The sequence below is a fragment of the Pseudorasbora parva genome, chromosome 17, assembly GCF_024679245.1.
Source record: "Pseudorasbora parva isolate DD20220531a chromosome 17, ASM2467924v1, whole genome shotgun sequence".
Lineage (NCBI taxonomy): Eukaryota > Metazoa > Chordata > Actinopteri > Cypriniformes > Gobionidae > Pseudorasbora > Pseudorasbora parva.
The window spans coordinates 20,320,335-20,335,322 of NC_090188.1; the positions used below are offsets into that span (position 1 = coordinate 20,320,335).

The window sequence follows — 14,988 nt, forward strand, 5'->3', positions numbered from 1 at the left end:
CTTCCTTTAGTGCACAACTGCGCGCGTCGCATTCGGTTCACCTGCTATCATGAGCAGCCAGAGAAGACAAAACAGCGTCCGCGTGACAAGTCCTGACCGACCCAGACCCAAAGCCAAAGCGTCAGTAAAACCGAGCGGGAAGAGTAAAGAGCAGAGAGATCGACATGCTAGTGGAATAGAGAATAAATCCCCGGAACGCACAGAGGAAAAAGGCGCGCAAAAAAGGGGAAGCAGAACGCGACAAAGTAAAACGAAGGAAAATCCTCATGAATATGAAAGTCAAGAAAAACATCGAGAAACCCCGGCACCCAACCGACAGAATATAACGCACAGAGATCTTTCAAACGGAGATGGCCAGTCTCTGGAGATCTCCGAGAGCAAAGAAAATCTCGGTGCGGCGTGCAGAAGAAGAGCTGTTTCTGGCGACAATGACAGACGAGACAGTGCAAAGAGCAAGCGACAGAGTAAAAAGACAACAAATCCCCATGACTATGAAAGTGAAGGAAAATCTCAGCAGCCTGCCAAGAGCAAGTCCGGCGAAAAAACAGCACCAAAACGACAGAGTAAAAAGGAGAGAGATCCTCCAAACCTTGACAGAGAAGAATCTCTGGAGAGCAAATCAGAAGAAAAACCCACACACTTTTCTGACACACATCCAGCGCTTAGCGCGCGCAGCTCTGACCGCAAAAAGAAAAGCGTAGACAAAACTGCACTGAGAGAACTAAGCGTCGATGACACACTGGGGAAAGTTCTTAAAGGAACTATTGATAAATTAAAGATCAAAAAGTGCCAGCGATCTACTGCATCCAGTTGCGTTAATGACATCACGGTTGAAGTCATTGCGCACCTTAAAAAATACACGACCTGGTGTGCAGACATCGAGAGATTGCCAACGGGAAGTTATTATGAAAACGTTAAGGTAACTGTGACATCTCCACAATATGATTAAGAGAGTGAACAATTGGTCTAATGTATTTTTGGAATTAATAATGTGCAGTGTGTAAAAAAGGCGTTACTCTAATAACAAAGCAGCACTGTTTCTACAAATCTGAATAAGACATGGCATATTAATTAACCTGAATTCCAAGACATAGGCCTACAAATACTTTATTCACTTACATCACAGCATGTCCAAATAATTTTATACTTGGTGTCATTAGATAGGCCTACAACCATTTGTGAAAATTCAAACGTTTTCGACATAGGCCTACTTATATTGTGTGTTATTATCAAGGAACTAATTTAGAACTACAAAACTACAAAGTTGATTAAATTATTGTTAAAGTATATAATCAGTAAATGCAAGTAGGCTATCCAATTATTCCAACAATGTACCATAATGTGCACATGCATACAGGAATAGCATTACAGCTCTTTTTTTTTTTTTTTTACAAGGCAGGATGTATAGCCACTATTTCAGAATATGTGCATGTACACACAGTGATGCAATGTCTCTTTAAGCACAAGAAAAAAAAGTAAATGCTTTACATGCCATCGAAGACTACAGATTATATGGTCTTGACCTAAGACTTCTAATCAATACGATGCAAAAAAAGTTTTACTGTTCAAAACATAAGCTTTACCTTTGTTATATTTTAGATTTGTGAACCTGATGAATTTGATGTCATGCTAACAATTCCGGTGGAGAGAGTGGATATAGATCCGTTCGATGAGGCAGGAGCATTTTACAGTGTTGCACTGAAACGACATCCGAATAAACATCCTCTGGACATATTCCTAAATGAAGACAAGACCATTCAGGCCAGCAAAATGCTGAGTGAATTCAGAGATGCAGTCAAGGAGGCTGTGGAAAATCTTCAATGTAGATGTAGGTCCAATCTAGTTAATAAATATTTTTTATTTGTTTATTTTATATATATATATATATATATATATATATATATATATATATATATATATATATATATATATATATATACACACACACACACACACACACACACACACACACACACACACACACACACACACACACCTGTGCAACTAATCACACCTTCCAGCCAACCAGAATCAAGTATTCAGACAGAACTGTGTGGTGTGTGTGTGTGTGTGTGTTGCCTTGACCCTTTTAAGCTTAAAAACAATTTTTTTTAAAGTACTGTGAACTTATTTCACTTCAATCCTTAAACACTTAAATATAATTAAACCTTTATATCACAATGTTTAAATTAACTAAAATGTTTTAAATTAATGGCTAGTTATTGCAATGGTACAACTCAAGCTGCGATGGTGGTCTAGTGGGTTAAACTGCTGAACTGATTCACGGAAGGTTGCTGGTCACACCGATCAGGCATAACTATGATCTATATAACTAATATTGTTTTGGTCCCCCTTTTGCTGCCAAAACAGGCCTGACCAGTCGAGGCATGGACTCACTAGACCCCTGGAGGTGTGTTGTGGTTTCTAGCACCATGATGTTAGCAGCAGATCCTTTAATTCCTGTTAGTTGCAAGGTGGGGCCTCCATGGATCGGACTTGTTTGTTCAGCACATCCCACAACTGCTCGATTGGATTTTTATTCCTGGACCATTTTTGCCTTGTGGCAGGGCACATTATCCTGCGGAAAGAGGCGATAGCCACCAGGGAATACCATTTCCATGAAAAAATTTACATTGTCTGCATACAACAATGCTTGGGTAGGTGTTATGTGTCAAAGTAACATCCGCATGGATGGCAGGACCCAAGGTTTCCCAGCAGAACATTGCCAAAAGCATCACACTTGCCTCCACCGGATTGCCTTCTTCCCATAGTGCATCCTGGTGCCATGTGTTCCAGGGTAAACAATGCACACGCACCCAATCATCCACGTGATGTAAAAGAAAAGGGGATTCGTTAGACAATGTCACCTTCTTCCATTGCTTTGTGGCCCAGTTTTGATGCTTTTGTGCCCTACTGTTAGCACTTTTAGCATTGGATAGGGGTCAGCATGGGCACCCTAACTGGTCTGTGGCTATGCAGTCCCATTCGCAACAAACTGTGATGCACTATGTATTCTGACACCTTTCTATCAGAACCAGCATTAACTTCTTTAGCAACTTATCTATTTGATTGGAACACAAGGGTTTCTCTATGTGAATCAATGAGCCTTGTTCGCCCATGATCCAGTCACCGGTTCACCAGTGTTCCTTCCTCTGACTACTTTTGATCGATACTGACCACTGCAGATCGGAAACACCCCACAAGATCTGAAGTTTTGAAGATGCTCAGACCTAATCGTCTAACCATCACAATTTGGCCCATGTCAAACTCGCTCAAATATTTACGCTTGCCCATTTTTCCTGCTTCTAACACATCAACTTTGAAAGCAAAATGTTCTGCCAAATACAGGTCTAAAAATAAACTTTCATATATTTTAGATTCATTTCACACCAACTGAAATATTTCAGGTCTTTTATTGTTTTAATATCTCAAAAAAATAGCATATCATGAAAAGGTTCTCTAAACGAGCTATTAACCTAATCATCTGAATCAACTAATTAACCCTAAACACCTGCAAAAGATTCCTGAGGCTTTTAAAAACTCCCAGCCTGGTTCATTACTCAAAACCGCAATCATGGGTAAGACTGCCGACCCGACCTTGTCCAGAAGGCCATCATTGACACCCTCAAGCGAGAGGGTAAGACACAGAAAGAAATTTCTGAACGAATAGGCTGTTCCCAGAGTACTGTATCAAGGCACCTCAGTGGGAAGTCTGTGGGAAGGAAAAAGTGTGGCAAAAGACGCTGCACAACGAGAAGAGGTGACCGGACCCTGAGGAAGATTGTGGAGAAGGACCGATTCCAGACCTTGGGGGACCTGCGGAAGCAGTGGACTGAGTCTGGAGTAGAAACATCCAGAGCCACCGTGCACAGGCGTGAGCAGGAAATGGGCTACAGGTGGCGCATTCCCCAGGTCAAGCCAGTTTTAAACCAGAAACAGTGGAAGAAGCACCTGACCTGGGCTACAGAGAAGCAGCACTGGACTGTTGCTCAAATTTTGCATGTCATTCTGAAATCAAGGTGCCAGAGACTGGGGAGAAGGAAATGCCAAAATGCCTGAAGTCCAGTGTCAAGTACCCACAGTCAGTGATGGTCTGGAGTGCCATGTCAGCTGCTGGTGTTGGTCCACTCTGTTTTATCAAGGGCAGGGTCAGTGCAGCTAGCTATCAGGAGATTGGAGCACTTCATGCTTCCATTTGCTAAAAAAAGCTTTATGGAGATGAAGATTTCGTTTTTCAGCACGACCTGGCACCTGCTCACATTGCCAAAGCCACTGGTAAATGGTTAACTGACCATGGTATTACTGTGCTCAATTGGCCTGCCAACTCTCCTGACCTGAACCCCATAGAGAATCTGTGAGATATTGTGAAGAGAAAGTTGAGAGACACAAGACCCAACACTCTGGATGAGCTTAAGGCCGCTATCGAAGCATCCTGGGCCTCCATAACACCTCAGCAGTGCCACAGGCTGATCGCCTCCATGCCACGCCACATTGAAGCAGTCATTTCTGCAAAAGGATTCCCAACCAAGTATTAAGTGAATAACTGAACATAATTATTTGAAGGTTGACTTTTTTTGTATTAAAAACACTTTTTTGAGATAGGAATTTTTGGTTTTCATGAGCTGTATGCCAAAATCATCAGTATTAAAACAATAAAAGACCTTAAATATTTCAGATGGTGTGCAATGAATAAAATATATGAAAGTTTAATTTTTATCATTACATTATGGAAAATAATGAACTTTTATCACATATGCTAAATTTTTGAGAAGGACCTGTATATGCCACCTACTAACAGGTGCGGTGATGAAGAGATAATCAGTGTTATTCACGTCACCTGTCAGTGGTTATGCCTGATCGATATAATTATTTAGATTTTGATCATCACATTATCAATTTAGTCCTTTAAAAATTATAAAAACACAAACGTTCATAAATGTAATATTTAATCTTAAGTAGTGGTTGAATACAAATAAAGTGTGTGTGGTGATGGCGTGGGTACTACTCTTAATTTCTAATCTTTATATGTCTATCTTTTGCATTTTATAGACAAAATTGAGATACAACGAAAGAAGCCACGGTGCCCTGCAGTGACACTGGAAGTATCAGAAAACAAAAACATCATTTCCATTGACTTCGTACTTGGTCTTAAGGTTCACCGTGCAAGCTGGCCAGTCTTTACAAAAGATGGTTTCAAAATAGAAAACTGGCTTGGTAAAAAGGAAAAAGCTGATATGAAGCGTCAACCATTCTACCTGGTGCCTAAATATGTGGGGAAAGGAGATGCAGAGCATGATGGAGTTGTTGCAAAAGGTATACTGTGTTTATTGTTTTTAGCTTGATTTACTTTGTGTTTTATATGTATACGAGTTAAGCTACTGCAGCCCTACAAATAAAAACACCAAATAAATACAATTGTTCATTTGAAAAATGATCTCTACACAGATGCCTGGCGAATCTCCTTTTCACATGTTGAAAAAGAAATTCTGAAAAGGCACGGCCAGTCCAAGACATGCTGCGAGGCCGGTGGACAGAAATGTTGCCGGTAACCATTCTGTGCTTCGATGGTTTGCTGTATTTGAAATTGATTTGCATAAAACAGATCTACTGAATTGCATAAATGATACGTTTTGATAGTTTTTCAATGCTTGCATGAAAATACTGGTCTGTAAGTCCAGGAAAATTAATACAATCTTAAATCCATTTAAACAAGCACTAAACATGAACTATGATTAATTTAACTTTTGTCCACTTCTACAGGAAGGAGTGTCTAAAGCTTCTAAAGTATCTTCTCCAACGGCTCAAAGAGGACAACTCCAAATCCAATAAAATGTCCAAGTTCTGCTCCTACCATGCAAAGACCACCCTGCTCCACGCTTGTGCTGCAAGAGGAAATGACAACAAGTGGGCATACAGTCAGCTGGCCGACTGCTTCCAGCAGCTTTCGGAAGACTTTGTCAAATATCTAAAAGCTCGTCATCTCCCAAACTTTTTCATTCCATCCCATAACCTCCTAGATCAAGCCACTCCGATTAGCTGTGATTTCTTGGCAAATGCAATCGAATTTCAATGCAATAACTACTTCCCTATATTCAGTAAATTATGATTTTCTTAATTATGAATTATGTATGATTTGTTTTTTCTTGCTGGTCATCTGTAGTTCAATTAAATAAACATTCCAATTAGTTTTACAGGCTTTTATTTGATACAATTTTATTTTTATTATATTTGAACGCAATGAACAAGAGTTACATCATCTAAAGTTAGGGGCATTTTACCTCACATCAACGAGGATAACAATAATAAATTTTACTAAACTGAAAAAAATAAAAATAAAATCCCATTAAAGAAAAACATCATGCATATAAAATGAATCAGCATTTCTTAAACATAACAAAACTTAAATGTTCTTCACAAGCCTCTCTACAAATGAGAGGATTAACATTTTAAAAGAATAATGAATTAAATCCAGTGAGTAAAGTCCCAGCAACCTGAAAGATAGAATTCAAAATTACAACAGGCGAGATATACAAATGCTTAAAAAAGGTACACGTTGGTTTAGGAAACCAACCTAGGAAACCTTCCTTTTGTTTAGGAAAAAAAAAAAAAAGTTAAAATCATGGTTCATTTTATTTTTTCTTAAAGGGGGGGTGAAACACTCAGTTTCAGTCAATCTCATGTCAATCTTGAGTACCTATAGAGTAGTATTGCATCCTTCATATCTCCGAAAAGTCTTTAGTTTTATTATATTTAAAAAACAAATATAGGCTGTACCGAGGCTTTCCGGAAAAAAACGAGCGGCTGGAGGCGTATTGTGTGGGTGGAGCTATAGAATGACGAGTGCGCAAAGCGGTGACGTCCTCAAGTGTGGAGAAACCCATGGCTATCGATTCTCAGCTAATACAGATAATGATCCAGAATCAAATTCAGAGGCTGAAATAAATTAAACAGGAGAAACAGCAACAGCAGGACGTCCGTCTCTGTGGTATGTACTGTATTTAGTGGCCTATCAACATTTGCACTTGTTTACTCGCAGTTTATGAGGACATGATTTGGTTTATGGACTATTGTATGAGACTAAACCTTAGCAGTAGCAAGCAAAATGGTTTTGCACGTCAGACTAGTGTAACGTTTTGTATAGAACAACAATGGAGTAACGTTAGCGCGTTTGAATGACGAAGCACGCGGCCGTGTCGTTTACTGGTGTTTACTCACGTGACGATAGCCAACAGCATAGACATTTGAAGCAGTTTTACTCACCGGCTGCTTCCGAAGCAGGACCGAACCTTTATCGCTGGGACCGCTCCGTCAAAAACACACTTCTTTAGTATGATTTGGTAAAGTCCTGACAGCAGTGAACGGTGGAAATCCACTTTGCAACGCGACTGAAGCGATGTTGTGAAGCTTCCCGTCAATTCTGCGTTCAAATCGGTTCAAATGCAGCGCTGCCTTCCTGGAATGCTGTGCTGAAGCGTTGAAGTCGCTTGATGTCCCCCATAGGAATAAAGTGGAGCGCGGCGTGACAGAAGTGTTCATGGACGACTGGATCTGCAGCTGAGAGTGTGTTTATGGGCGTGCATTTCCTCTCTCGCTCTAGTCGCGCGCGCACCCTACCGGGAGAAGAGCCGTACGGCCCATACAAGGACCTTCCGCTCTATTCACGTCAAGCCGACCCATACTTGAAAAAAACTCTCCGAAACTTGTGAGAAACTGGAAGGAGTATTTTTGACACAGAAATACTCCATCAAACATCCAACATTAGTTTTTGAAACTTTGTCTATGTTTAGGATGGGAATCTAAGTCTTTAACAGTGTAAAACGCTCCGTATGCATTAAACTGCATTTCACCCCCCCTTTAAAAATCTGTTGTCATTTCAAAAATAATTTTATGTTGATGTGACTAAGAAAGTAAAATAAAATGAAACTACCTTTCAAGAGATCAGAACCTCCGGTCTGAGCCTCCTCTGAAATGGCCTCTCTGTCCTCCTCCTCCTCCTCTGCCTCTGGGCGCAAACATTTCTTTCTCCCTCCGGTGTTTCTCATAACGTTCAGCCATCAGAACCAGTTCTTCTGGTACATCCTAAAGAAAGGAAGAATGCTTTCCTTTATCTAAATTCTCCATTAGGATGTTGCATACATAAACAGTACAAAGGCGCTCTCTTTGGTTATATACACACACACACACACACACGTCAGTTACTAAAAGTCAATTTGGTTTAAGTCATTTTACTAGCAGAAGGTTGTGGTGAGGCTTTTAAAAGGTTGTTCAGTTAGGTGATGAAAATTGTTTAAACAAAAGAGATCCAGTTGAAATAACGCCTGACCATATAATAAAAAAAAACCTTTAGCTATCAGGGATGGCAATCGCTCATCAACAGCTCTATTTTAATCGATTTTCATTGTTACAAACCATATAAATTCTTAAATCCCAAGAATCGATTAGTGTTTTCGGTTGATGAATGAATGGAACATTGTATCATTGCTCTCACCCAGTAATTCGCAATAAGGTTTGTGCTTTGAGAATTTTGATATGAAAAATTAACAGATTTTACATTGTCTATTTAGCTACGAAATCCTAAAAAAAAACAGTTTTGAAGCTGTTTAATATTCTGTGACAGTTCGCTGTAGCGCCTCACTTCAAGCAGCAGTGCAAAGCGCACGTGAACAGATCACCTCCTCTGCTTTAACACTAGTTACGTCAAATAAACATAAATGAACATCTGAACAAAGATACAATTACCAAAAAAACCAAAATCTGTATCATGCCTCATGTAATTGATCAATCAGTTTCAATCATGAGTCAATAAAACAGCTTATAAACAATGTCAAGTAACGTCACCTTTACCTCAGAAAAAAAAAACATTCAGTGACGATAAACTCAAGGGAAGGAAAAAATTTCATTTTTGGAATTGGAATATAAATATATTTGTATAACTGTTAGTATCAGAACTCAAATGTAATTTAAGTGTTTATATACACAACCTTTTTTTTATCGTTCACTATTACAGTAATGTAGTACCAACTGACTCCCATGTGTAGTTTACAGCTATTTATAGTTTACTTAACCCTTGAATGGTGTTCGGGTCTGTTGGACCTGTTTTCATTTTTTGTCAAAAGAAAAATTATACGATTAATTATTTTTTCAAACTGAGACTCATTGCCCTTGGCTCATTTTCTGTGAGGAATATTTATCAGAACACATTTTCAATGACCACACACTGTACACCCCCCATACACATATTACACACAGGATGTTCGGGTCCACTGGACCCGAGGCTCATGAAAGGGTGGGAATTGTAGGTCCTGTGTACCTTTACTCTGTCCTCCTCCTGTCAGGGCCTGCTGTTAGTGTGTGTGTGTTCATGTATATGGTTTATGAGGACACAAATATGTATAATGACATGGGTATTACAATGTTAACATGGTTTATGATGATATCTGTGTCCTCATACTAAAACATACTAAATGGTGTTTTTTGAGATTCAAAAAATGCCAAAAGTTTTCTCTGATTGGTAGGTTTAGGGGTAGGGTTAGTGTAGTGGGATAGATTATACAGTTTGTACATTAGAAAAACCAGTATGCCTATGGAGAGTAACCATACACCACATATCCGTGTGTGTGTGGTGTGTGTGTGTTTTTTTTTGTACGTGTGCGTGTGTGTGTGTGTGTGTGTGCGCAAGAGTGAGTTTTGTTTCAACCCCTGCCGTTCCCACATGAGGTTACAATTCTTAAATGTGACAAAGGTAAAGAGAAAATATTAACCATATATGCTATTTATATTGCTTGTAATTGGGATGAAGTAAACATCTGTTGAGTATTTTAACATAACATTTTTGATTGAGTTGAATTAAAAACGCAAAAATGCAGTGGGTCCACCAGACCCACAAACACTGGCTGAGTAACAAAAATTTGAACACCACACAAGGGTTAAGTAGATTTTTTTTTTTCCCAAATAATCAATATCGAATCACAAGCTAGTGAATCAAATTCGAACCGAATCAAGAAATTTGTGTCGATACTCTGTGCCATTAGCTAGTGCGGGGAGAATTTTAGTCAAACAGATGGTTATCATATTACTGATGATGGACTGAAATGAATTATTGAGAGAAAACCAAAACATCTGACCATTGCAGATATAATGATAATTTTATCTATATCCAATCTATATTTAGAGAGACAGATTAAGTTAATAAATAACCTCCAGAGAAATCTACGGAATTCAAAGGACACTAAATATTACCGGTAAAAATGTGTGTATGTATATATATATCAGAGTCCTGCACGGGTTCAGGTACCCATGGGTTCCCGACGGGTCAACCCGCAAGTTTTGCTGAAACGGGTGAAAAACATCCAAGTGTGTCGGATACGGGTGTGGGTCGGGTCGGACAAGGGGGAAACACAGGTTTAACAAGTTAAAACAGTCACGTGCCAACGTAAAAATGTATGTATATTTTTAGGAACACATCTACAAGAATAGGTCTTGCCTGTATGTCAAGTTAATAAAATAATTTCAATACAATATCAGGTTATTTGTGCTCGCGCTCAGTTTTGAATCCACTTCTGACAAGAGCTGCATCTTGTAGCACAGGGTGAAATCAGTACATTGGCACTCTGTGGGACAGCAGGATTTTGAACAACTTCCTGAGTTGTTGTTGTTATATATATATATATATATATATATATTAGGGCCGGGACTTTAACGCGTTAATTAAGATTAATTAATAACGGGACTAACGCATGAATTAATTACGCAAAAAAATAAATAATTTTAACCACACTTATTTTTGCACCGCGGAACGTTTTTCAATGAATGAGTTTCGACGGACTGATTATACTGGAACACCAACTAGCGCTCAGAAGTCACGACAACAACAAACCATAGTGAACACGAATGAAGAAGCTGATGAGACCGCTTTGCTTGGCCCCGTGGATGGGAAATTTTGTTTTAAAAAATGAAAGGATGGAAGCTTCGACAAGAGCATGGTTGTGTGCAAGCTATACAACAAGGAAATTTGCTTATCACCGCAGCACATCGAGCCTCAAATATCACAAATATGCTTTTGCTAAACTTAATGGCAAACATTGCGCTGGTCTGCTGGACTGAAATAAATAAACAATATTTTGTTGGTTAAGCTTATGTATTCAGTCATTATTCAATGGTATACTAAAAATCCATGTGAAAAATACTTCTCACTGTTCTCAGGTCAAATATTTATATGCAATTAAAATGCGATTAAATTCGATTATTAATTACAAAGCCTCTAATTAATTAGATTAATTTTTTTAATCGAGTCCCGGCCCTAATAATTTATTTTTTTATATATATATATATATATATATATATATATATATATATATATATATATATATATATATATATATATATATATATATATATATATATATATATATATATATACACACACACATACATACACTTATTGGACAGATTCTGAAAACATTAAAACATCCCTTTAGAGTGTTATGATAATATATTGCATATTCCTACTACAATATATATTTTTTTATTTTCAGTCTAGTTTGACAAGATTTACACAAGCCATAGAGAGAAGGATGTTTCCCCATGACTATAAATGGTGAATAGGCAACTGCTGCGATAAACTTCCGATTTATTAATAATAAGCTGATTTGCATTCTTTACATAGCAATGTGTCATAAACATAATGGGTGGGCGCCTGCAGGTGTGTTTACCTGTCCAGATCTCTCGAGGATGGTGATCAACTCAGAAGCTACTCTCCAGTCTTCTCTTGTTACCAGGGTTACAGAGGCACCGGACCGCCTGAGTTAAGACATGGACTCATTTACATTCAGCTATTAAGCTACTATTTTTGCACAGACACACTCGTCCCTGTTTCACTCACCCTGCACGACCTGTTCTACCAACGCGGTGCACATACTCCTCCACATTCCGAGGGAAGTCATAGTTGAAAACATGCGTGATGTCATGAACGTCTAGCCCTCTGGAGGCCAGATCAGTCGCCACCAGAATCCGCACACGACCTTCCATGGACAGGTAGATAGCAATCTCAGATCAATTTTGGTTAAATCTTTAAGTGCGTACAATGCTTACAATTGCTGACTGCAGTGAAAGTTGTCATTTTGCTTAAAGCTAAAGTATGCATTTTCTGTGCCAGCTAGTGGTACCAAGAATTATTTTGATTTGAGTAGCTGGACAACAACATTTACTCAACCAAAGGAGCGAGTTTTTGGACTACCTTGTCTAAACAAGGAAGATGGTATCAGCATTTTTACAATTCTGGTGCTATTAGTGTCACAGAAAAAATACACATTAAAATTTTCTATTTACTGCTTACTAACACACCATCTCTAAAGTCCTGCAGAGCCTCTTCTCTGTCGCATTGCTCTCGGTCTCCATGTAGAGACTGAACTGCTAAACCCTGCAGACACAGGTCACTGGAGAGGTCATCGGCCCTACACAGCAGCAGGAAAGAGAAATCAGTGAGAATATATCTCCTCAGATGGATTTGTTTCCTAATTTAACTTTGGAATCAACAGTATGGCATACAGTTTTGGTTCATCAAACTATCGCATGCCATTAAATCACCACACAACAAATTGTTTATTCTTGTTGCAAGTGAAGTGAGGGTTGTACTTTTACTGTGCTGTATTTTTTTTTTCATGGTTTGAGGATGAACGATCCCACAAACAGCACCTCTAGAAGAGAAACAAACTTTGCTGCTCAGGGCTCCAGATGGTGCGACAAGTTTCCCAACTGATAAGAGCTGCCATCCAGGTTGCATTTGAAAAACAATGGCAAACAGAACAAAAGCGTAATGAAACCGCACTTCTTGTAAGTGCAGAAAAGCTTGATCACACAAGAGTTACTACACAATGCTGGGAGATTGCGTTAGAAAGCCTTGTGGAAGAAATACTCAAATGTTTTTACATTATTAATTTCAGGGTTCATACAACCTTTTGAGAGTGAAATTCAAGCACTCTGTTCCAAAGACTTTCAAGAACTTCACACTTTTTTCAGCACTTTAAAGCTCTAAATATTATCCAATTTAAATGTTATTGTTAATGTGATGACCAAACATTAAAAACACATTTTAAATTTTCCCTTTAACATCTCACTGTTAAAATAAATACTTCTATAAAATAAAGTTAATTTTACAAGTATCTCAACTCAAGCTCAGTGCTTAACTGTCAAGTGCATTTCCATGCAAGCATGTAATATTAGGTTCTGCAAAATAATAATCATTTTATGAATAAATTACCTTTATGATTAAAGGGTTAGTTCACCCAAAAATGAAATATATTACATTAATGACCCTGATGTTGTTCCACACCCATAAAACCTCCGCTCATCTTGAGAACACAGTTTAAGAGAAAACAGAAAGGTAATAAAAACATCAAAGTCATCCATATGTGACATCAGTTAGTTAAATACATTTTGGTCCAAAAATAACAAAAACTACGACTTTATTGAGCATTGTCTTCTCTTCTGCATTTGTTTTCAAACCTCAAATAAAGATTCAAACGGTCATGAATCTGCGTATTGATTCATGATTCGGATCACGTGTCAAACTGCTCAAATCACGTGACATTTGCGACTCGAATCATAAATCAATCTGCTGGTTCATTACCGTTTGAATCTTTATTTGAAGTTTGAAAACAAATGTGGAAGAGAAGACAATGCTGAATAAAGTCGTAGTTTTTGTTATTTTTGAACCATTAGGGTGAGTCATTAATGACATAAATTTCATTTTTGGGTGAACTAAGCCTTTAAAAAATTAAATCAGGTGCTCTCAAATGTTAGTCTGGAGACCTGCTGCTATAAAACCAATAAACCATTTACACTGCAAGCAGACATGAAGCTCTTGCGCCACTGGATCTAACAGCGGATCTGTTCTGGTTCAGACTAAGCACTGAATCATATTGCCAGGCTGAAAGTGTAATAAAGAATCTGTTCCAAACTGAGTATTTGCTTCTAATGTTTGCACAACGTTTGAAATGAATTACCACAAGATGTCTACTGCTGGGGTGTGGAAGAGCAAAACCTAACACTAGTGAGTAACAGGAAGAATTTAATAAATCAAATTAAACCACTCCCCCTGACAAAGGAGAAATGCCAAGTTTCATTTTAAGAAAATAACCTTTCTAGAGCGCACAGCTGACAGGCCACATCAAGTGATCATAATACAAATGATATTATGCAATAGCATTTCAGCAGAACCTGAGTGTGCTTGCAGAAACTCCTCCCATTTCCTGTTTCGTGGAATTGAACCATTTAAGTTTCCCTATGAGAAACTCACTTTATTTTTTTCCCAACGAATATTAGTACTTTGTCGAGAGGTTCCATTCGGTGGATAAAGTCAAAAACATAAGCCTTTTTCTCTTCCTCCTGCACGAACAGCACTGTCTGATGAACAGTGTTCACCGCCTGAGGGAGACAGATGAAGAAGGGGAATTAACTGGGGACTTTTAATAAAGAGGCCAAACAGAAAAGTTATATTTAACCTGGTATTTGGGTAATTACCCATTAACGGTAACTGTTCACTCACTGCTAGATCTAAGGTGCCCACATAAACCATCATGGGGTCTTTTAGGTAGGATTTGGCCAGTCGCCTGACACCTGTTGGCCAGGTGGCACTGTAGTAGGAATAGAAAAAAGTACACTAAACTAATACAGCAAAAAACAATAATCTATATGTCAAAACATTCAAACCCCAATTCTACATTTAAAGGCAAATTTACACAGCAACGACATGTTCAAATGCTTTGTAGAATAGGTTGTGAAATGTATGTACTTTTATGTGGTAAATGTCAGCATTAAAAATGTGGTTTTTAGATAGTAAAAAGAGTTTAAAAAAAGAAAGAAAAGAAAATTCACCTAGTCATTACAGTTTGTCTGTCAGGTCGAATATCCAGAATGATTTTCATGATTTGGGGTTCGAAGCCCATATCCAACATTCTGTCAGCCTCATCCAACACCTGAAACAAGAGG

General features: G+C 38.4%; 2 protein-coding genes across 2 annotated transcripts in view; one reads left to right on the top strand and one right to left on the bottom strand.

Annotated features, from left to right (window-relative positions):
- On the top strand, nt 1-6,189 carry cgasa (cyclic GMP-AMP synthase a). Its single transcript, XM_067421894.1, has 5 exons — nt 1-919; nt 1,600-1,828; nt 5,050-5,313; nt 5,446-5,545; nt 5,761-6,189. Exons 1-5 carry the CDS (start codon nt 50-52, stop codon nt 6,104-6,106), a joined length of 1,809 nt encoding a protein of 602 aa, XP_067277995.1. The 5' UTR covers nt 1-49; the 3' UTR covers nt 6,107-6,189.
- ddx43 (DEAD (Asp-Glu-Ala-Asp) box polypeptide 43) overlaps nt 6,183-14,988 on the bottom strand; it is a 27,161-nt gene continuing 18,355 nt past the window's right edge. The window contains exons 10-17 of the mRNA XM_067421893.1: nt 14,875-14,975; nt 14,546-14,633; nt 14,297-14,424; nt 12,343-12,452; nt 11,882-12,020; nt 11,712-11,799; nt 7,928-8,079; nt 6,183-6,491 (exon numbers count right to left, since the gene is read on the bottom strand). Coding sequence (XP_067277994.1) covers nt 7,939-8,079; nt 11,712-11,799; nt 11,882-12,020; nt 12,343-12,452; nt 14,297-14,424; nt 14,546-14,633; nt 14,875-14,975 — 795 coding nt within the window. The 3' untranslated portion in view covers nt 6,183-6,491; nt 7,928-7,938. The remainder of the gene's footprint in view (nt 6,492-7,927; nt 8,080-11,711; nt 11,800-11,881; nt 12,021-12,342; nt 12,453-14,296; nt 14,425-14,545; nt 14,634-14,874; nt 14,976-14,988) is intronic.

Bases quoted from the DNA above. Each gene is read 5' to 3' on its own strand.
- cgasa (XM_067421894.1), top strand. From the start codon at position 50: ATGAGCAGCCAGAGAAGACAAAACAGCGTCCGCGTGACAAGTCCTGAC. The intron at 920-1,599 runs GTAACTGTGACA...GTTATATTTTAG, and splicing joins GTTATTATGAAAACGTTAAG to ATTTGTGAACCTGATGAATT. The intron at 5,546-5,760 runs GTAACCATTCTG...CCACTTCTACAG, and splicing joins GGTGGACAGAAATGTTGCCG to GAAGGAGTGTCTAAAGCTTC.